This window comes from Ambystoma mexicanum, chromosome 6p, assembly GCF_040938575.1.
Source record: "Ambystoma mexicanum isolate Mex_15411 chromosome 6p, UKY_AmexF1_1, whole genome shotgun sequence".
NCBI classification, from domain to species: domain Eukaryota; kingdom Metazoa; phylum Chordata; class Amphibia; order Caudata; family Ambystomatidae; genus Ambystoma; species Ambystoma mexicanum.
In genome coordinates this window covers 322379963-322402897 of record NC_090935.1, presented here as the reverse complement: position 1 = coordinate 322402897, position 22935 = coordinate 322379963, and the positions used below count along the sequence as shown (strand labels likewise).

General features: G+C 49.9%; 1 protein-coding gene across 3 annotated transcripts in view; it reads left to right on the top strand.

Annotated features, from left to right (window-relative positions):
• Positions 1–22935, top strand: part of ZFR (zinc finger RNA binding protein) — a 1119848-nt gene that overhangs the window by 996945 nt on the left and 99968 nt on the right. For 2 of the 3 annotated variants that reach the window (XM_069627081.1, XM_069627082.1), the window contains 2 exons: positions 1527–1624; positions 2386–2481. In XM_069627081.1, the coding sequence (XP_069483182.1) occupies positions 1527–1624; positions 2386–2481 (194 nt within the window). Of the gene's footprint in view, positions 1–1526; positions 1625–2385; positions 2482–22935 lie in introns of those variants that run through there. The other variant, XM_069627083.1, reaches the window with a different exon arrangement.

The following is a 22935-nucleotide window of genomic DNA, read 5'->3' as shown; positions in this document are numbered from 1 at the left end:
GTAATGCAGTTATGAAAACTTTGCTAGCACAGTAGTTTTGCTCCGCAATATTGTGCATTTCATAGCTACTGACTTTTCCGAAATTGACTTGGGATTTGCTATGTTCAAAATGCTTTTAACCCTTGCTGGGGTCGTTTTTCTTCAGCAAGACAAATGTGTGTTGTTTTTTGTCTCTAGCATCTCAACTCCTGTTCAAAGCCTTCTGGTAGAGTGAATTGAATCCTGTCAGGGACTGCTGTCAAGACATCGGAAGGATTTTTGACCAGGGTTTTCAAAAGCTCATTGTCACACCTGCCATCTTGATTTAGGAGGGGTTTTGGTTGCATAGTCCTAGCATTTGCTGTTCTTTTTTCCCCCATCTTTATTTTCTGTCTCTTCTTCTGGAATTCAGCAGTGTCCACACTAGCCTGATGAAAGCTAACAGGAAAATTGATGTTTTTCTGAACTGTAGCTGCTGAAATCAAATTACCTGTTAGCCTTTGACTGAGAAATAGTGTGGGTGCAGCTTATCTTTCAACAAGCGATTAACCCCTTATATTCTAGTTATTTTAGAGAGTACTTCTACTTCTGGTAATTGATTTTGCTTTCCTTGTATAAATGAACCTTGGTTTATTCAAAGCGATTTAGGTGATGTTTGGCTTGTTAGGTAGCATTTTAAGGGGTTAATCCACACATTCAAATGGGTGCAAAAATCCACAGCCGAAATTGTTCATTTTCTCTCGCAAACTCATACAATTTTTATTCCGAATTGCAATAGGTGTCGTGGCATTTAAATAGTAAGTGGTGGTTGCACATTTCACAATATTGTTTGCTGTATGCATGCAGTTTAAACATATTTGAAGTGTATGTTCTGAAGTTTGGAAACACTAAACAGCAGAAAATCACTGTGACATTTAGTCACTTATGGATAATGCAGGCTTCAATAAAAATCACTCTACAGTGTATTTTCTCCTGCTTTTTTAGTGGGTGGATGTGTGGGCATTGTTGGATTTTGGTAATATTTGCCGCTGTTCATTAAGTGTACTACAGTGCTGAACCCTGTTGGGTCGTGGTCCCAAAATGGCATTTTTGTAGCACTTATACACACACAAAAAAATGCACCGCCACCTATTTGCACACTGGTGTCCTTAATCACCAAAGTGGATTTTTGTTGGCCCTCTGTCTTGTGTTCTCTGTGCTTGTGCACTATAGCCAACCATCCTCCCTTGGGATAATTGCCAACTTTGGTTCCCTAGAGAAATAGCTTTTTTTTAATAAGTAGGTGCAAAGAACAATTTCAGCACCCAGCTCTAACGTTAAAATTATTTGGATGTAAATTTGTTGTAATGATAATCATGAGCTTTATAATGGGCTCTGGTTGTACTCCAGAGGGACTTTGTTGCACGCAAGTCTTTTTTGGTCTGCTGTTAGCAAAATAATTAACTAGTAAATGGCATGTGTGACATTGCAGCTGTTTCAGGAAATGTCTTGCTCACCTGGTCAAACACCCATTCCTCACTGCACTTTGCCAATTCAATCCATTTTAGATGTAACCTCGGGTATGGTGAAAGACCCACCGGACGTCTTGGACAGGCAAAAATGCCTTGACGCTCTGGCTGCTCTACGCCACGCTAAGTGGTTCCAGGTTCGGAACATCATTTTACTTATTTCTTGTAGCCTTATGAGAGAAGTTCAGTTACAATATGAATGCTTATTTTACACTCACGCTTGTCCGTGGTAATGATAATATAAATTAAAATGACCAGAAAAATGTTGACGTGTAAAGTTAAGTTGATCTGCTTTATACAGATCATGCCAATTCGACCTGAAACCTTTTTTCTGGCCGTTAATGTTAATTTTTAGGCCGTCTGATTTGTATGTCTACATCATAAACTTGTGTTGTGAATCTGTAATATTCCATAAGGCTGCAGAGTAACTTCGCTTTTAAGAATGGAGTATGTGTTGAGAGCTTTGTTTTGCTTTTGATTTCTTATTCTGTTAAATATATCGTGTAGGGAATGAAAGTCGAGATGCAACTGTTTGGTTACGGTGACTTTGTACTTTGACAAAGGCACTGTGTGAAAGCCAAAGAGCTTCTATCAAGCTTTCAGTCTCTACACGTTTTTCCCCTAAAATCTTCTTTTTTCTTACAATGGAATACGAGTCAAAGTTGACAAATTATCAAGTGACTGCTTCCATATTTTGTACACTTTGATTTTTTACCTGCTTCAAATACTAACCCTTTTATAAAATATTGCTGCAAGTGGCAGTTCATACTGCAAGGTTTTTACTGTCAATTTGTTTGTTGTATTTGAGTTCCATTGAGTAGTGGCATTTTAGCTTTTCAGCGTCCAAACCAGTTGTCAATGATATGATTAATAATTATGATTTTGTATTGCACTTAAGGCTAGAGCAAATGGTCTGCAGTCCTGTGTGATTATCATCCGCATTATCCGTGACCTCTGTTTGCGGGTTCCAACCTGGTCTGACTTCTCAAGTTGGGTGAGTAAACTTCTAGTTATTGCTCTTGGTTTGAGTAGTTGCTGACCGTCACCGAAAGTGAATGGCGTTTCTTTTTTAAATCGATATTGGTTTTCTTACATGCATCTCTCACCACTTCCACTTAGTGGGAACAGAACAACCACTCACAGAATGTTCTAAAGCTATATGCGATTAGGGCGAAAACATTTTTTCAGTACATTTACAGCATGTCTAATTGTTCTCTTCCATGCTCCTACGTCCGTCTCTTGGGGAGATTTTTCAGTTTCTGTGCTAATTCACTCTAATCTTCGAGACACCCAGCCCTTTGCTGGAATCTGGGACCTTTTTGATTTTAACCCCCCTGATTGGGCCTTTTTGCCACCCATTCATGCTTTTTACCCCTAAGATTTTGTGTTACTAATGTTTTAGTGGAGTCTGGTAAACTCCATAGGCATCTGATTTGTTATATAGTGACACACATACCCCTTTGTGCAGTGCCACTGAAGAGTCCCTTAGACTTCCCTAAAGGTTTAAATACATGTTCTTGTCTGAACTACAGTTCCCAAGAATAGAACAACTTTTGTCTTACTTGCCTGTTAGAGAGAATTCTAATTTCTGTGCTAATTCCCTTCAACCTTAGAGACTCTTTTGCTGGACTTTAGGACTTTTAATTTCTACCCTGCAGTGAGTGAGACCTTTTTCTCACTCATGTTTGATCTGATTTGGACTTGATTTTGGAGTCTGACAAACTCCATAGGCATCTACTTTTTGTATGGTGACACACAGCACCTTCAGTGCAGTGTCGCAGAAAAATGTGTTAGATTTCTCATATGGCTTAAATACCTTATCTTTGGTGTACTACAATTCCCAGGAGTACTAAAGTGAAATGTATTTTAAGTACCTTTTTTCTATGTAGATCCAGTACACCCCATCTTATGTGGAGTGCTGGGGGGTTGCTTAGTAGCCCCTTTTTCCTACTTGCTCATGTACCATTTTGTGTTACCCTCACGACTTCAAATGGCTGGTGGCAGTGGTTTAATGTTCCTACCATTGTGCTTTTCTACCGCAGGCTGAATCCTCAGCTGCGGTAGAAACGCCCATGGGTGACCATTGTATCACCATGGCCACGGTCTTCTTTTTTAGCCATTTCTTGTTTGTGGGGTCTTTCTTGGGTTTTACTCTGCGTGCTAAACCAGGTGTAAGTTTTTTTGTTTGTTTTGCCTTTGGCAGGCTTCAGTGCTGAAGGCCGCCTCTGGCTCCAGTGTGGCTGGCAGAGCAGGAAGTGAGGGCGGTGCCCGAAACTCCCATGTCCTTGTCCCATGTAACCTGAATGCACCTGTTCCTGATCGGCTGGCTGGCTGGCTGGCTGGCTGTCCTTGGAGGGACAGCGAGGCTGTGCATGAATGGTTGAAACCTGCATAAAAGCCGAGGCTTTTTGGACTGGTGACAGTCAACCCCTTGAAGTAACATCCGACGAAGGAATCGTGAAGAGAAGCTTGCTGCATCCTCCTGGACCACTGAACTGCCCGGTGAAGCCCTGCTGCTTTGCTGAAACTCCTTTTTCTGATCGACAAGAGTAGCTCCAGAAGGGACTGCTTCCCTTGGGTTAGTGGGATCAATTAACCCTGAGACAAACTCCACTGGACCATCTTCCCCAATTGGCTGTACTACTTCGCTGCTGCAAGAACCAAGTGCCAGAGGTCGAGAAATCCATACTAGAGTGCAACGTCTACAATCCGGCCAGAAGCTCCAGGAGTCTCCTAAAGACCCTCCAGAAGCAGGACGGCCAAAGCTCGAGTCCCCTCACCAGAGTGCAGGACTCAAGGAGTGAAGGAAACCCAACCGGTATACGAGATCTCTGGTGGTGCTGTTTACTGCACGCTGAAACTGTGAAGTGCTGCTGATCGAAAAGAGCCTGTAGCTGCTGCAGGTGTCCTCCAAATTGCTGCCGCAGGAGCCATCCAGACGTACTCCCTCTTGTCCCCACGACTGAGGCTCAGGAACCCAGAATCTGCATCTGCAGCAGTACAGAATCCAGCTGGACCACTCTTCAAACCAGAGGTACTATTTAGACTTGAGATACTTAACCATGTGTCTTTTTGAGCTGTGCTTTTCGCAGTTGAGACCTGCATTGGCTTACCTTGGAGTCGTTTCAAACTCTGCTTTTCACAAGTGTAACAGCGTGTGACCCTACAAGTGATTGCTACAAAACTCTTTTTGCAAAACTATTATCTAAGACGTGCCTCAGCTCCATAGACTGTGCTCCAATTAACTTTGGCTGTCTTGGCTCCCTGCAGACTCTTCTAGTTCATTGACTTTGATATTTCTGTCCCTCATAGGTGGTAACTTGTTTTAGACTGTTATTGCTGGGAAAGGCTTGTCTAGACTTCATTGGAAGATTGAAGTATACTTGCATGCCCTGAACCTGATTAACCTTTTTCCTTCCTTTAACTTTTCCTTTATGCAGCCTCAGAATCTGCTAAGTATAACTAGTGATTTCTGATGCTTGTGAATCTGCTTAGAATCACATGCTGGGCATATAGTCTGACATCTAGTGGAAATCGCAGTGTATTGCATCTTTCTTTCGACGATCGAAAGGGGACGTCGACATGGCCGTGACTGTAACACTGTCCCTAACGTGACGTGTAGTGTACCTTAAATCCCTCACGTATCGAGGTCCCTCAGATTCGTTTTTCTGCCAGCCTAGTTGGTCGCCTATGTAGAGCACGCAAGAGTTTTATATTGCTAACGTTGTCCCCTCGAACTGCGGCCGTTGTTGGGCAAAGTTTGTATGCAGTACCCTTTGGGTACCCTACACACCACTGTCACTACAGGTATAGGACACCCAACTTTGGGTATAAGCTTGTACCACACACTTTCGGTAGCATGTTGAGCAGTCAGGCTTATCTCAAGGTGTCAATGTGAGCTGTAGGGGAGTTAAGCAAAGATTCACGGTTACAGGTATTCAAATAAACAATTATTAATGTATCAGTCGGAATAAGCCTTCTTCAGAAGGGAGCAATATAATAGTAACACACAAATACTCTTCAATACTGTACACACTCACTTTCTAAATCAGTAAAGACCCTTTTGGGATGGCCCACAGACACAACCTACATCCTCAGGTGATTCAATAGCTAGGGTGCTGGGGTCATTAATATCTTACTGTTTGCATTTAGAATACTCTTAGCAGTTGGTAAAAAGAAAAGGTTATTAGAACAGCAAGAGACCACAAATATTCTTAAGCAGGCAAATACATTTGGATCCCCTAAGACGAGTCATTCAATACAACAGGCTAAGCCAAAGTCAATGGGCAAAAGTCTTATATAGGATAAAGCACTTCTGGGAGGTAAGTAGAAAAGTCTTTGCACAATGTTTTAGAAGTCTTTGAAGAAAAGAAGAATCGAATGTAAGGCCACAAGCTGATTAGACTTGTGAATAGTAGAAGATGCAAGCAACTCTACAGTAAGAGGTAAGTTCTCTGACTTTACAGTACCTTTGTATTGAAGAAAAAGTGCAGCAGATGACTTCTGTTCCTGTGCAGCTCTGCAGATCTCTCTCTGTTTCTGGGCCTCAGTCGTGGGGACAAGAGGGAGGACTTCTGGGGACTCCTGCACTGCAATGGGAAGATCATCGCTCGCAACCGGCAATCTTTCCAACAAGTGGCACTTCGATGTTTCAGCTCCTCGCGACTACCACAAATGGTAACACTGCGGTTACTGGCTGTCATGCACTCTGTTGAGGGGGCTCAGGCTCGGTCAGTCCTGCTTCCTGGGATCTGGAGGATCATCCTGGAGCTCTTGGGCAGCTTAAAAGGAATGCACACAATCTGGTGTTCCTCTCCCTGGTTATATGGTTTACAGCAGCAACTCTGTGGAAATTCAACCAGCTCCGAGATGAATGTCCAGGTGGCTTACTTTGGAGTTGATTGGTCCCATCAACTCAAGGGGAGATGTCGTCCTTGCAGGGGCTTCTCTATCGATGCAAACTTGGCGTTTCGGCACTGCAGCAGGGCTTCACCGGGCAAACCAACGGTCCAGGAGTTGCAGCAGGCGTCCTCTTCAAGCTCTTCGGTTTCTTCGTCCAGTGATAGACTCTGCCTTCCAAGCAAAAGGACTCGCCTTTTATTCAGTTCTCTCCCATTTATTCCAGCATAGCTGTCACTCACCCAGCAGGATGGCTGTCCTTGCCGGACAGTCAACCAGCCAATTACCACAGAGTGCATTTGGGTCTCCTAGGAGACTAAACACAAGGTGTTTCGGGCACCTCCCTCACTTCCTGCCTACCCCAGACACTTGGGCGCCAGAGGTGAGTTTCTCTCAGAAACCCTGGCAAAGGCGAAATGAACAAAGAGACCAAACCTGGTTTGGCGTGCAGAGAAACGCTCCAGAAGGACCTTTCCACAAAGACCTGGCGAAAAAAAGAGTGCGCGCCATTTTAGCAAAGATGGCTGGATGCCATTTTGAAAAAGATGGCTCCCGCGGTTAACGTTACCAGGTCCGCGGACAGTCGCGGTAAATGCAAACCTTTATAGTTCAAAACGAAACCACTGCCACCGGCCAGTCAATTGAGTAAAGGGTAACATAAAAAAAATGTTACATGAGCATTTAGACACTGGGGATACTAAGTAACCCCTCCAGCACTGCATTATAAGATAGGGTGTCCTGGGTCTAGCAATTACAATGCAAAGTAAAGCCAATTTTACTTTACTGCCCTGGGAAACAGTAGCTGATCCTAGACATGGTATTTAAACCTTGGAAAATCTGGAAGAATTCCCTGTTGCACTGCACTAAAGGTGCTTTGTGACCTAATTGTAAAGGATGATGCCTATGGAGTTGGTTAGACTACATAACCAAAATGAAAGTGTATAAAATCACATTAAAATACATGACTATTTGGGGAAAAAGGGTCTCCCTCTCTCCAGGTTAAAAAATCAAGTCCTCAAAATCCAGCAAAGTTGCTGGGGGTCTCTAAAGTGGAGGGAATTAGCACATTTTTAAGAATTCTCCCCAACACTCCCAACAGGTCTCGACTCTGACATTATCAGCAGAGCTATGGCGGCAAGTACTGTGATGTGCAGATTGGCCTGGTTGAGAAAATTAGGATTTTCCGGGAGACATACAATCCAGGCTTCTCAACATGCCCTTTGACGGCACTCATTTATTTGGGAACAAAGGTAGTGAGAGTTGGTTGAAGTTGCAAACTTCCAAGGCGGCAGCCAAATCCCTAAGTGCTGCAATCAGACTCCAAACTGCCACACGGGAGCACCCTGGAGTGGTAGGTCCTTTTGCCGCTACTCCACATTTGGATGGGGCAGAGGACTGCCGGCTCAAAGAGGACAAAGAAGATTCCCCCTTGGTGGATGGGGAAGCAATACTAAGACCGCAACAGCAGCGGCTGCCTTACCTTCAGCCACTGCGTCAGCCGCTCCAAAACCCTTCGGAGGACTTGATGCACAAGGCTGCAGTAGGAGGCAGATTATCATAGCATCCGACAGAATTACAGACTATTGGTTCAGATGCTTGGCTATTGGAAACAGTTGCCAAGGTTAGTGCTGCCCTTTTCTGCAAAAACCTGTCATCCACCGGGGAACAACTCTTCGAAAGTACCAGATCAGATCCTTCTGCAGGAGCTTTTAACCCTGCCAGAACCAGTACCTATAGCGGAGAGGAACAAGGTTTGGTACTCCCCATATTTTCTAATCCCCAAAAAGGACAGAGGATTGAGACCCATCTTGGACTCAAGAGACTTGAACAGGTTTCTCAGATCCTTCAGGCCCTCCAGCTTCCGGATTGTATGGTGTCCTTGGACTTTCAGGATGCTTGCTTTCATGTGCCGAACCATCACAAGCACTGACAGTATCTGAGGTTCGCCCATGATAGTTCTCAATTTCAGTGTCGTTCTGCAATTTGGGCTGTCCTCCTTTTAGGGAGCATTCTCATTACTCCTATGTCCAGTCCCCTTTCCTCCATACTTATGGGACATTCCTCCGTTCTGTGGGACGGGACCGGAGCACTTTGTAAAAAGCATCACATTTTTCAAAAATGTGTCCTTCCTCTTTTTACGCGGGGTACCGCATGCGGCCATAACCCTGCCCTCCTTGGCTCCACCCAGCTCATCGCCCATCAGTCCTTTTCTCCACTCGATCGGGACTGGACGCACTTGCATCTTCTGAAGATTTTTTCCTTCCAGTGTTCTCCTCTCTTGCTCTGGCTTAGCGGTCGTGTAGTAGCCTGTCTGCCGTTTCAGTTACACTTTCCTACTTGTTGTTCTTGTCAGCGACGCTTCGCTAGGGCGGATCCCCATCCTCTTTGTTTAGAGTGCTTGGGTCTGGACCACCAGTGGGACTCGTGCTTCTACTGCGACTCCCTTTCTGTCCGGGCGCTTCAACATCGTTTGGAGCGGTGGCAGGAGGTCGTTCAGCTTTCTCCCCCATTGTATTTTCTTATGGTCAACGAGGAAAATAAGAAACGCCCGGTGAGTTCATTACTTTTTAGAGCACCCCGGCCGGGGGACTCCTTCCCAGGGTATTCCTGGTCTGGGAGGAGCAGCAAAATCTCTATTACCGGGGCTTGCCCTGAGGTGCCTCCTAGGCCTAAAAACTGTAACAGAGTTTTCTCTGAGGGCCTCCCTAAGGGGCCTATTGACACTGGATTACTATCAGAGGCCCCTTCTGTGGGGGCTGTTTGTGATCCCAGTTCTACTGTGGTGGCGGGTACCGGAGCTTGCTTCAAGGTCTCCTTGGCTGGAGCTTCCCGTAAAAACACTGGGGTACGCCCTGAGGCATCAGTTGAGGCTGTTGATACCGAACCAAAGTTCGAGGCCCTTTGTGAAGGGGCTTTAGGTACAGGACTCGGGTCTGAGGCAACTCGTTTGGCGGCTAGGTTGACCAACAGTTCTGAGAGGCCTGTTAAGGTCTTGTCGGTGAGGTGTGTTCCTCATCGTTCCCGTTCAAGAGGTGACACCAGACCTGTTGAGGGAGCACGGAGTGAGGTCTAGGACCGGAATTCCTCCATTACCGGCGGTGCCGAGGTCCTTCCGTTGAAGGCTTTTCTGGCTGATAGCATGTCTCAAAAACATTCTAGGCCACGCAGTACCGGCTCGGCCGATGTTCCTTGTGTTAAGGCTAAGGTGAAGACCCCTGTCCCACCTGAGGAGACCCTTGTTTCACTTCCACACGTGTCGCAGTTCTCGGGTGCTGACAAAATGACTGCCGCTCCCGCCAAGACTATGGCGGCCATTTTGGATACCTGTCATGATGCCCGCTCCCGGGGAGCCGGTTCAAGCCCTGCGTCCCCGAAAGCGGACATCCAGTCCCCAAGGAAGGACCCAGCAACCCCATATAGGGGCCCTTTGGACAGTGTCCTGGTGCCTATGGCACCAGGCTCATAAAATAAATCAGTCCTGGTGCCAGGCTCATTATGGGAGTGCTTGGGTGCACTTACCTGATGCAGACCATGCTGCAGGATCCCGGCCTCCTTGAGGCCTGAAAGGAACTACTTTACCTGCGGGACTAATTTACCACCCGGATGTGGTCGGGGAAGGATACATACCTGGAACTTCTTCCAAGGCTATTTAAACCCCACCCAAACAGCCACACGTGCTTCACGTTGATCTGCATCTAGCAGCTGGACGCTCACCGTGTCTGCTCCTGCATCCTGACTTCTGCCACGCCTGCCAGCATCCTGGATCACCTGCAAAGGAAGAGAAGAAGAGAACAGAAGAAGGAAAAGTCCTTACCTGCTAAATCCGCATCCCAGAGACATCTCGCCGACAATCCTGAAAAGGAAGACTTTTATTTAAAAGCTCATTGCGTCGATCGCTGCAGCGCCGCATTCCACTCACCTTTACAGGGCGCCTCCATGTTCAGCCGGATTCGCATTCACGCCCCAGCGCCTAAGGAGAAAAAGACCAGAACAAAAGGTGAGAGAGAAGGGAATAGGGAAAGCTAAATATCCATGTTAAAGACTTACCTGTTGATTCATTCCCTCTTCATTTCGGGTCCGCGCCGCATCCTGGCATTTCCGGAACCCCAGCTCCTAAGGGGGAAAAAAAGACATCAGCGTTAATGAGCGAATGAAAAGACATTACCAAAAAACGCTCATTAAAGACTTACCTGATTTCTACAAGGATTTCACCTCTCATCTCGCGTCGGTGCCTGTTCCTCGGCATTCCGTACCCCAGCCCCTATGGGGAAAAAGACACTAGCATTAGTACATTGATGCATGGACACAAGGGGAACCTCTTATGAAAAAACTTACCTGGAAGCCAAGCAAGTTTGGTTCTCACCAATCCGAAAATCCAGTGAAGTAACTGGATACCAATGCGCCCCTGCATCAGAAGCAGGATGGAGAGCTCGTCCTTCCAGACCCTAAGGCGAGACGCTACAGGGAATCACAGAAGGGTTTCGAGGAGGGTGAGAGGGAAAAGCGGGAGGCCGATTGCATTACCCTGCAGACAGTTAATCCCCTATTTTCACCTACAGAAGGATACTTCTGCGAGCCAGACAAGCCAGATTTGGGGGCCCGGTCCAGTCCGTCTTCCGAACCCTGCGCATCACCTTAGAAGAGGTCACAGCAGCGCGAACCAGGCCAGCGCCTCTGTGGGAGTCAGGTGAGCGTTACAATACCTCCCTTACAACTACGCCATCGGCCCTAGTTGTGGGGAGTGGGTTTCCAGGTGAACATAGTTTTTCTTGTGCACATCCTTTTCGTCCAGTTTACGACCAACGCGCAGATGCCCCTTCCGCACAATGTCTCGCTTTCTCCGGCATCAGTGCCCTTGATTTATGTGGGCACCAGTGGGGAAGGGCCCTCTTGGCAACCCTCTCCCTTGCGTCCCTGGAAGTACTCCGCTCATGAGAGGCCTCCTCCAGTCTCACCTATATCACCAGCGGAGGACATCTTTTTCGGCAAGTTTCAAAGACTTATGCACTCTGACCCCATGAAAGAGTATTTTCGAGGCTTGTTTAGGGAGATATGTCTGCCTGCGCCAACGAACCCAGCTTCGGCACCTGTGGTTCCGCCAGTTACACACTTGGGCCTCCCCCGACTCTTCCTCCCTTGCCTCCATTGTCCCTGTGGACAAGTCTGCAGTGGTGCCCGAAGCATCTCAGTCTGATCCGGACCTGTCGGATGACGCACAAGGGGATCAGGACAGAGAAGACCAGCCCCGCTCTGTCAGAGCCTTTCATGACTGGGTGCTGGACATGTCTGTTGGATGTTCCAGTACCCGGGGCACCTGCTTCGCCGGAGGGCATGCTTTTGGGGGCATTCACCTTGTCTCCTTCGGAGTATATCGGCTTGTTTGGCCGAGGTCCGTAAAGTTTGGGAAAAACCACACTCTGGACTGTATGTCAACAAGAAGATTGATGCGCGTTATAGGCTCCATTCTTCGGAAGAGGTGGCTTTAGCGTCATGTCCATCCGCTCCTCCACGGTAGTGGCTGCTGCCACTTAACATTCCAGACCTGCTGCATCGTCTTCTGCAATGGCTACACAGGTTCTGGCCAAAGAGGACAAGCTTCTTGACTGCTTGGGAAGGAGTATTTTCGCTAATTCAGTCCTGCAGTTAGATCATGCGAACGCAGAACTGGTGTTAGCGGGGGCGAATATGAAAATGTGGAAAGGTCTGTCGAAATTGGAGGAATTTCTTCCTGTTGAAAAGCTAGTGGATTTCAGAGCGGAATTGTCAGATGCTAGGGTCCTGGCGCAGGATATGCTGGAAGCCGCGTGCTTCATGTCGACGCCTCGGCCCGGGACCTCATGCTTGGCGTGGACACCTCTCGTCAGGCTTGGCTGCACGCCACCAAGTTCTCGAAGGAGGTACAGGATAAGGTTCTAGACCTGCCCTTTGATGGCAAAGAGCTTTTTCATTCCACAACTGACAAAAACTATGGATAGCACTCAGACCGCTAAATCCTTGTCTGTCCTGGTGAAACCGCCTTTCAGGGCACAGAGAACGTCCTCGCAGCCTCGGGTCTTCCTCTGGTTTCAGGGGTTTTCTGGACCGAAAGTCCCGCAGGGTTGATACCCCATCAGGAGGGAGGACGCATTGCATCTCATTGGGAGGCATGGCAGACCATAACCAAAGACCAGTGGGTCTTGTCAGTCGCTCGGACGGGCTTCCGCTTCCCTTCCCCCTTGCCCCCTACCCCACCCATCAATCCTCCCTTTCAGCAGTCTGGGTCGCCCTCCCTCAGTTCCGAGATTTAGAAGTTAATGGATCTCAGGGCGTTGGAACCCATTCCCCTAGGGGAGCGAGGGGAGAGCTTCTATTCCCGGTTGTTTACGTTGCCAACACACAACCAGGCTGGCCTGCGCACCATCCTAGACCTTTCCCAGTTCAATCTCTCTCTACCCCAAGAGAAATTCAAGATGAACACGCCCAGTCAAATAGTCCTCTTTACAGAAGGGCGATTGCCTCAGCGTGGTGGACTTCCAGGATGCATATATGCATATCTCGATTTGGAAGCCGCATCGGAGATACCTACGGTTTTCCGTGGGGGAGGAGCACTTGCAGTTCATAATGCTCCCTTTTGGCCTCATTTCGGCACCACATGTCTTTACGAAGATGATATTGGTTATCGCAGCTTATCTTCGGCTTCAGGGTATCCATGCGTATTCATATCTGGACGATTGGCTGCTGCTAAGTCCTTGTCCGTTGAAAGCCTCAAGCAACCTTCACTCTCTCCTCCATCTCCTGTTCCACCTTGGGCTATCAGTGAACTGGCGGAAATCCTCCATGACGGAATCTCAGGACCTGATTTGGCCTGGGTTTTCATTGGAACACGATCAACTGCCGAGTATACCTGACTGGGCACAGAATGGCGGATCTGTTGGCCAATTGTCAGGTCTTTGCGCAGTCGAGGAGCATGTCGGCCTGGTGGGTCCAGAGGCTCTGGGCCTCATGGCCTTGTGTGTATTGGCTCTTCCTCGGCTCAAGATGAGGCGGACACAGATGGCTCTTTGGAGTTGTTGGCGTCAAGCTGTGGATCCGGACTCCAAAATATCAATTCCAGCTTTCATGAGAGAAGACATTTGGTGGTGGTCGTCTCTCTGCAATCTATCGGCAGGCGCAGCTTTTCAGGACCACGCTCCACTGGTGACAATCACTACGGACTCTTCCCTTCTGGGGTGGGGTGCGACGTTGGACCTTCCAAGTTTCCAATCTCTGGTCGCCCCAAGACCAGCTCCTCCATATAAATCACCTGGAGCTCTTGGCGATCTTCCTGGTGCTCAAGGAGTTCAGACCGGTCATTGTCAACCAAGTGGTCCGTGTCCGCACGGACAATGTGGTGTCCATGTTTTACATCAACAAGCAGGCGGGGTACCAAGTCCCCTCCTCTGGTGGATCTTGCCATTCAGATTTGGGAATGGGCGATTCAGCATGGCATCTGGCTGGTGGCAGTACACATCCCGGGCCAGCTGAATGTTACTGCAGATGCCTTCAGCTGACGAACTATGGTCAGCTACGAGTGGGAATTGAAAGTTGAGGTCCTCTTATAGATCTTCCAGTGTTGGGGCACTCCAGAAGTGGATCTCTTTGCGACATCGGCCAAGAGGAAACTACCTCTGTATGCCTCCAGAAACTGGCTGGGAGCCTCCTCTCTAGGAGATGCTCTCGATTCCCTGGCACAACATGAGGGCCTATGCTTTTCAACCGCTGCCTCTGATTCATCGGACGATTTGCAAACTGAGGAACACAGTGAACTGTTATCTTCTGCTCATAGCTCCATGGTGGCCGGCCAAGTTATGGTTTTCAGAGCTTCAACATCTGTCGGTGTGTGTGCACCGATCAGCTTCTGTTGGTTCCCGACCTGCTTCACCAGAGAGATCGGCAGCTGTAGCACCCTTCCCCACAATCCTTCAGCTTGGCGGCATGGTGCCTGAGTTCAGATCTTTAGAACATCTCAACCGGTCTGCTGTTAACATGTGCATTATTCAGGCAGCCAGAAAGCCCTCAACGAGATCTCGATACAGGAGCAAATGGCTTTGGTTCTGCCACTGGTGCTTAGCCATACAACTAGACCCCAGGGTGGCTATGATCGACACAGTGCTGTCCTTAGTCTCCCATCTAGCAGAGTCGGGCATTCATGTCCTCTCATGCAGGACTTATCGTTTGGCTGTTGCTGCCTATTTATCCAAGGACCATTGCTCTTTTTCACTATCGAATCCAGTGGTTAAAAGGCACTTTGCGGGTCAAATGCGTCTTTACCCTCCTGTTCGCAAACCGCATCCGACGTGGGATCTGAATGTGGTGCTTAGTCTTGTCTCATAAGCCTTTTGAGCCAATGGCTACGGTAGATCTTAAGTACCTTTCATGGAAAGTGTCCTCCTTGGTCGCCGTGACTTTGGCAAGACTTGAGTGAGCTGTAGGCTTTATCGGTGGAGCATCCCTTCTTGGTTTTCCACAAAGATAAGGTTGTCCTGAGGATGTATCCTTCTTTCCTGCCAAAAGTGGTCTCTGATTTTCATTTAAATCAGTCAATCTCCTTGCCCGTCTTCTTCCCGAACCCGACTTCGGAAGCAGAGAGGGTTTTGCATTGCCTGGACGTAAGAAGAGCTCTTAAATTTGCAGGGTAAACGGGCCTCCAAGGTGACTATTTCCAGATGGGTTGCTGCCTGTATTATGGAGTCTTGCACTGTTCAGGGCCTCCAGCCTCCTAAAGAGATTCACGCGCACCTGGTACGAGGCAAGGCAGCTGCTGTTGCCTTTCAAAAGTATGTCCCCTGAGAGACCATCGCGAAAGCGGCTACCGGGGCCTCTCCTTTGGCTTATTGTAAACACGACTGTTTCGACCTGAGCTCCAGATCTGGTGCTCAGTTTGGCCAGACTGTGCTTAAAAATCTTTTTCGGTAAAGACTTTCTCCAGCATGGGGTCTGGCATGGATTCACATGCTCATGAATATTCCTCGTCAGGCTGGGAATCTTCGGTAAAGGAAAAAATCAGTTTCAGTTTCGTTTCTTAACTGTCTTTCTCCTAATAACCAATCACTGGTCTGTGGGTCATACTGCCCCAGCCAATGACTGCCCTCTACCTAAGCCCCTCCTCTGGCAGCCATCTTCAGATTTTTACTGCACGTTCAAGTGTTGGGAGTCCTTGTGCTATAGCTCTCGAACTTTTACTGCGTTTTGCGTTTTTTTCAAAGAGTTTATTCTCATTTTTTTCGGTCAATCGAGCCTCAAGCTCCACAGGTTCTACTTCCGATCAACGGGGACCCGTTTTGTAATTTTCTACGCCCCTCAAGGGCGAAGTTTTCATCGAGTTTCGCTTCTTGGAGGATTCCGGAAGATCCTTGAGGCCTACCCCGCGTGGACATGGCCCAGTACAAAGGAAACACGACGCCTGGATCCAAGCTGTTCAGGAGCTGCCCTGGATGCGGATTGCAGAATGACTTCAAGGAGGACGAGCATTCCAGATGCCTCTACTGCCTTCCCGAAGACAAAACGCATGTGGAGAAGGACTGTGCGTTTTGCAAGAACATGTCGGAGCGGTCTGAGGGATCAGCGTATCCACCTCACCAACTGGCTGGAAGGGAAGAACCCAGCAGCAGATGAGAAGTCGTCCGAGCGGTCTTCTAAGTCCTTTGAGAGCGCTCCGGCGACGGGGGCCCAACAAAAGGCAAAGCACTGCGAGTCAGCGTGCACCGGGAGCACCGAACAGTCTGGCTCCTTGGCTGCCAGGCAAGGCGCACTTTCACCGACCCCATCAAACACGAGCCAACGCTCTGGCTCGGGGAAGAGGAAATCGGAGAACCCGGGTAAGCTTCGGGAGAATCCCCGGTAGATCCTGACGGAGAAAGCCAAGGGGGAGCGAGGTGGTGACCCTCCACCCCGTCCCGTCTCCCCCCATCTCCCCCAAGGTGAAGGCGTGAAGGCATCAGACATGTCCAAGGTTGTGAAGGCCTTGATTCACCCGGCTAAGATCTCTATCGAGGGAGTCGCAGCGGCCCTGGCAAACAGTGTTCCTGCCACCACGGAGGGAATCCTCTTTTCAGCCCATCAATAAGACCCCCGTGAAACCACAGGTGGAAAAAGTGGGGGTGGGAGGGCCCGGTGGCCATCACAGTGACAGCCTCTGAAGAGGAGCTGGCTGGAGTCGCGAAGGTCCTGAACAAGAAGTTCGAGGAGGCCCGGTGCCACGGGAGGGATCACGACGAGGCGGACGAAGAAAGCGACGGTGGTGCCGACGAGGAGCCCGTGGAGGCGGAGGATTCCACTCGCCAACCGTCGCGCACGTCGCAACCGGCACCTGGGCCACAAGACAATTCAGGAGCGATCTTGATGGCAATCTAGGCCTTGTGTATGGAGATGAGGACAAGGTTGCCCTTACCACCAACTGACGATCCAGCGGAGCGTGGACAGTCGGTAAGCCCTCCAGGCATGCGGAGAAGAGTTCACCCCCCCCCCCCGCCCTTCCAGCCTTCTCTGCCTTTGCATCCGCCTTCTCCTTCCCCAGATCCAAGGATGACACGGGAACGGTGACGATGGGGACGGATGACAACAGTGGCGACGACTGGATGGACCTCCCATCACCACCTGCGCGGGCCTTCCCGCCCGACGAAATTGGCTCTTTCCACGCCATGATCTCCAGGGCATCCAAGCTCTTCCAGCTCTGCCCCGAGGAACAGAAGAAGGAAGGTTTCCTCCATCAACGGCGTGAGGCCAAGAGGAAGACGGTCCTCTTGGTTCCTTTACTTGACATCTGGGACGAAAGGCTGTTGGTCCTGAAGAACCCGTCCACAGCTCCTGCCAAGAGAGACCGGTACGAGAAGAAATACCGGGTCCCGGATTCGGTCGTCTCTGCGGCAGCCAAGAAGAAAACGGCTACGGCTTCAACTTCGACCTCCCCGCTGGACGGCGAGGGGAAGAAACTGGACGCCATGGCACGGCGGGTCATGGCAGCAACAACGACCATTAAAGCGACCAACGCCCTTGCGATTGTGGCCCGCTACGACAGGGAGCTGTGGTTTAAGATCGCTCCCCTGCTAGACTTCCTCCCGGACAACAAGAGGGCGGAAGCCCTGGAGATCCTTCAGGAAGGCGAGGTGGCGTCGACCACGCCATAACAGTGGCCACGGACATTGACACCGGTTTTTGCCAGATGGGCAACAGCGTTTGCCTTCGCCGGCGTAGTTGGCACAAGGCAACTGATTTCCGCCAAGACATACAGACCAGAGTTCTGGACATGCCATTAAACGGGAACTATCTGTTTGACAAGACATTGGACGAGTCACTGCAGGCCATCAAGGCAGACGCAGACGGCTCGGGCCTTGGGTGTTCAACGACGACGGCTGCCCGTTCGGAACTCCGGAGGCAAGCAAGGTGCCTTCAAGGGATTTGGCGCCGGCTCCTCAACGTACCGCCAGGCAGCGCGCTCCTCGTCGCAGGAGGCCTACAGAGGACGCGGCAAGTCAGGAGGACCTCATCAAAAAGGTCAAAGCGGCAAGGCCGCTACCAAGCAGGACTGAACCGGGTGTGGCATCGGGCCCCCACCAGAGCACCGCAGTGGGAGGCCAGCTGGCGAAGTTCATCAGCCTGTGGGTGTCCATCTCCACCGACCGATGGGTGCTGGATGCCATGGCCCGCGGACACTCTCTCGAGTTTCTAAAGAAGTGCCCCCGCATTCCACCCGTGGCCAGGAAGGAGAATCACGTCCCTCAACTGCTGCTGGAAGTAAGGGCGATGCTGAAGAAAGGAGCCATCAAGCTCGTCCCAAAGAGGCTCCGGGGTGTACTCACGATACTTCCTTGTAAGAAAGAAGACCGGCGGATGGCGACCCATCCTGGACTTTCGTCGTCTAAACAAGCACATCAAGTCCCAGAAGTTCGGGATGGTCACCCTCCAGCACGTGCTGGGACAGCTGGAGGAAGGCGACTTCCTATTGTCGCTGGACTTGGTGGATGCCTACTTCCACATCCCCATCCTAAAAAGACATTGAAAATTCCTGAGATTTGTAGTCCAGGGGCGACACTATCAGTTCAAGGCCCTTCCCTTCAGATTGAAGTCGGCGCCCAGGGTTTTCACCAAGTGCCTAGCACCAGTGGCGGCGCAGCTGCGTCTGCAGGGGATCCACGTCTACCCCTACCTGGACAATTGGCTCATCCGGGCAAAGACAAGAGAACTCGCCGTCGATCACACAGCGAACACCGTCCAACTGCTCACGGATCTGGGATTCTCGATCAATTTCGCAAAATCTCACTTGGTACCGTCGCAAGTCGTCTGGGATCCAGGCTCGACACAGTGCGCGATTGGCATCTCCGTCGGAGGAAAGGACTAAGGCCATCCTGGGCAAGGTGCAACAGCTGTCGACCATGGACGTGGCCAGGGTGTGGTCCGTCAAGTCCCTGTTCGGCATGATGTCCTTGTGCATCTACCTCGTGCGCCTGTGCAGGTTGCGCATGCGTCCACTGCAAGAGTTCCTCGACGGCCGTTGGATGCAGGGAGCGGGCAGCTTCGAAGACAGGATCTCACGCAATGAGACCGTCCGCTAAGCAATCCGGTGGTGGGGCACCCGCGCGCATCTGGCGGCGGATATGGACTTCCAGACCCCGGCACATCAGGAGACTGTGACGATGGACGCCTCCCTGGAGGGATGGGGAGCGCACACCGGAGATCTCCACGCAAGAGGTCTTTGGCTTCCGGAGGAGAGGTCAATGCACATCAATGTCCTGGAGCTCCGAGCCGTGTTCTGGGCCCTCAGGTCGTTCCCCCTGTCCCTCAAGGGCAAGGTGGTAAGAATCTTCACCCACAACACCACCACAATGTTTTACATCCGGAAGCAGGGAGGCACCAGATCCCCTACCCTACCCAAGGAAGCCCAGGATCTGTGGCATTGGGCCGTCGCCCAAGGGATGTTTCTGGTCCCCTTCCATCTGGCAGGAATAAAGAACTCCATCGCTGACTCTCTCAGCAGGGAGCTGCGCTTGTGCCACGAATGGGAACTGCGTCAGTATCAAGTGGACCTACTTTTCCAATGATGGGGCAATCCCCAGATCGACCTGTTCGGCGACAAACACCAAGTGGCGGAGGTTTGCCAGCAGGCTTCCCCAGTCAGGGAGCATGGGCGGTGCCTTCTCATTCCTCTGGGACGGCCTGTTCCTGTATGCGTTCCCGCCGTTGCTGCTGCGACTCAACTAAAACGGTCCCGGTGCAGGATGATCCTCATCGCACCAGAGTGGCCGAGGCAGATCTGGTTCCCAGACCTTCTGGACATGTCAAACCCCCCCCCCCCCCCAATCAAACTGCCGACGGACGCGGAACTCCTCGCCAGAGAAAGAGGCGCCATACTCCACCACGACCCGGGGTCGCTGAACTTGCAGGCCTGGCTCCTGCAGACTGAGCTTAGAGGGTACGATATCCCAGCAGACTGCAAGGAGGTACTTACTAAGGCCAGGGCGTCCTCAACTCTCAAGTGCTATGGACACAAATGGGAGAGGTTCTCTGTCTGGTGCCGTGCACTGAAGATTAACCCTCTGCGGATTACAGCCCCTCAAGTGCTGCCGTATCTACTGTCGCTGGCCAAAGCGGGGCTAGCTCATGCCTCCATCAAGATACATCTAGCCGCGATTTCTCGCTACACCAGAACTCCGGGGCGATCATCTCTGTTGTCTCATCGCCTGGTGAAGGAGTTTATGAAGGGACTGTTCCAATAATTCTCGCCGGTGAAGGCTCCAGCCCCGACGTGGGAGCTCAACGTGGTGCTGAGCAGGGTCATGGGGCCGCCATTTGAGCCTCTGCATTCGGCACCGTTGAAGTTCCTATCGTGGAAGACAGCGTTTCTTGTGGCCATCACCTCTGCATGACGAGTGGGAGAGATCCAGGCCCTCTCTTGCAAACCACCCTACTCAGGGCTGTTGCTAGGTCTGGAAAAGACCCGGGGCTATGCTGATGTCGGAACTGTTGGGGTTGGGGGCTAGCTAGTCTTTTGGCTGTAGCTGCTGAGATTCTATCAGGGGCTACAACCAAAACATCAGGGGCTATAGCCCCCTTAGCCCCCCCCTAGCAACGCCCTTGGCCCTACTTGACATTCCACAAGAGGAGGTTGGTGCTGAGGACGCACCCCTCCTTCATGCCCAAGGTGCCGTCGGACTTCCATCTCAACGAGCCCTTGGTGTTACCTGTTTTCTTCCTGTCGCCTTCATCGCCGGCTGAGAGGACTTTGCACTCGCTGGATGCAGCTAGAGCACTGAAGTTCTACGTGGACCGCACAAAGAGTTTTCAGAAGACATCACAGCTGTTTGTAAACTTTGGACCTGTGAATCAAGGGAAGGCCCTCTCGATGGTTTCATTTCCAGATGGCTCTCCGGCTGTATCATGCACTGTCACTGGTTGGCAAACCAATCGTTGCCCGGCCGTCTGAGCGCCCAGTCAACCAGAGCGATCGCTGCTACCTCGGCGTTCCTGTCTGGCGTGCCCCTTCTCGACATCTGAAGGGCTGCTACGTGGAGGTCGACGCACACCTTCACGAGATTTTACTGCGTCGACTGGGATTCCAGGGAGGAGTCCAGAGTCGTCCAGGCAGTGCTGCGCAACCTGTTCGCTTAAGGTGAGCCTGGTGAGGAGGTAAGAGATGCTTAATGTTGAGATATGGAAATGTTTAATGTTGAGCCTTGCTTCCTCCTGTGGTTGTGCATGTGTGTACTGCTATGTATTCTTGTATTCATGTGCATGTGAATCCTTGCCAGACCCCATGCTGGAGAAGGAACAAGTTACTTACCTGTAACTGCTGTTCTCCAGCATGGGTCTGGCATGGATTCACATGAGAACCCTCCCTCCTACCCCTCTGCGGCTCTTCTCTTGGTCCTACGGCCACTTTACGTGCTACCAAATCTGAAGATGGCTGCCAGAGGAGGGGCTTAAGTAGAGGACAGTCATTGGCTGGAGGCAGTATGACCCAGAGACCAGTGATTGGTTATTAGGAGAAAGACAGTTCAGAAACTAAACTGAAACAGATTTTTTTTTTACCGAGGATTCCCAGCCTGATGGGGAATATTCATGAGCATGTGAATCCATGCCAGACCCATGCTGGAGAACAACAGTTACAGGTAAGTAACTTGTGCCTTTCTATCCACCCGTAGTTCCTGTGAGGAGTGCTTGGGAATCTCCCATAAGTATGGAGGAAAGGGGACGGGATGTCTGAGTCTAATAAGGCTACTCACCATAGTGACCACCTTACTCCTAGTCCATAGTCACCTTTCCTCCATACGCCCGCACACCGTCGTCCCCTCTAATAAGGTTCCTCTATTATTGCTTAAAGGTCTCTGACCTGGGGATAGAAAAGGACTGATGGGCTATGCGGAGCTAAGGGGGGGCGGGGTTACGGCCACGTGCGGTCCCCTGCTTAAAAAGAGGAAGGACACATTTTTGAAAAATAGGATGCTTTTTACAAAGTGCTCCGGTCCCATCCCACAGGACGGAGGCATGTCCCATAAGTAGGCAGGAAAGGGGACTATGGACTAGGAGTAAGGTGGTCACTACGGTGAGTAACCTTATTATTCTGTGCTAATTCCCTTCTACCTTACAGACCTCCACCCCTTTTGCTGGACATAGGGACTTTTAATGTTTATGCTGTAGTGAGTGAGACCTTTTTCACACACTCGTATTTTTCTTTGATTTGAACACTGTTTCTTTTGGTTTTGGAGTCTGACAAACTCCATAGGCATCATCTTTTTGTATTCTGACACACAGCACCTTCAATGCAGTGTCATTGAGAAGTCCTGTGGATTTATCTTAAGGTTTAAATAAACTACTGTTTCCAAGAGTAGTAAAGTGAAATTGACTTTACTTGCTCTTAAACAAGATTTTTGTGCAGTACAACAACCTTGACCTCCTGGCAATGGGAATCCAACCTTTGGTACAAGTCTGTTCTACATGGGTCGGTAGTGTGGCTGAGCAGCCGGGTTTATCTCAAGAGAGGTCAATGTAAGCAGTAGGGGAGTTACACTGAGATTCACAATGACAAGTATTCAAATAAACACTTCTCAAGGTTTCTTGATTAAACAATTATTAATTTAAGTCTGTTTGAATAAGCCTTCTTCAGAAGGGGCAATATAATAGTAACGCACAAATACACTCCAAAATACACACTCTTAGTTTCTCTAAATCGGCAAGTACCCATTTGGGACGGGGCACACACTTCCTACACCCTCAGGTGACTGATGTAGCTAGGACACTGTGGACATTAATGGATAACTGGTACATTTAGAGCAATACTGGGAGGAGTGTCAAAGAAAACGGTTATAGAATAAAACAAGAGATCACACAATTATTCTGAAGCAGGTAAGTACTTTTGAACCCCCCAATGCAAAGTAAGTTAACCCCTTCATGGAATGAAAGGTAAAGCATGTCAGCGCTAAGAAGAGTCATTCAGGGAGCCAGGCCAGCCAATGTCAATTGGGCAAAAGTCTAGGTCAGTTGAAGCACTTCTTGCGGGTAAGTAAAAGTCTTGCATAATGTTTTAGAAGTCTTTGTA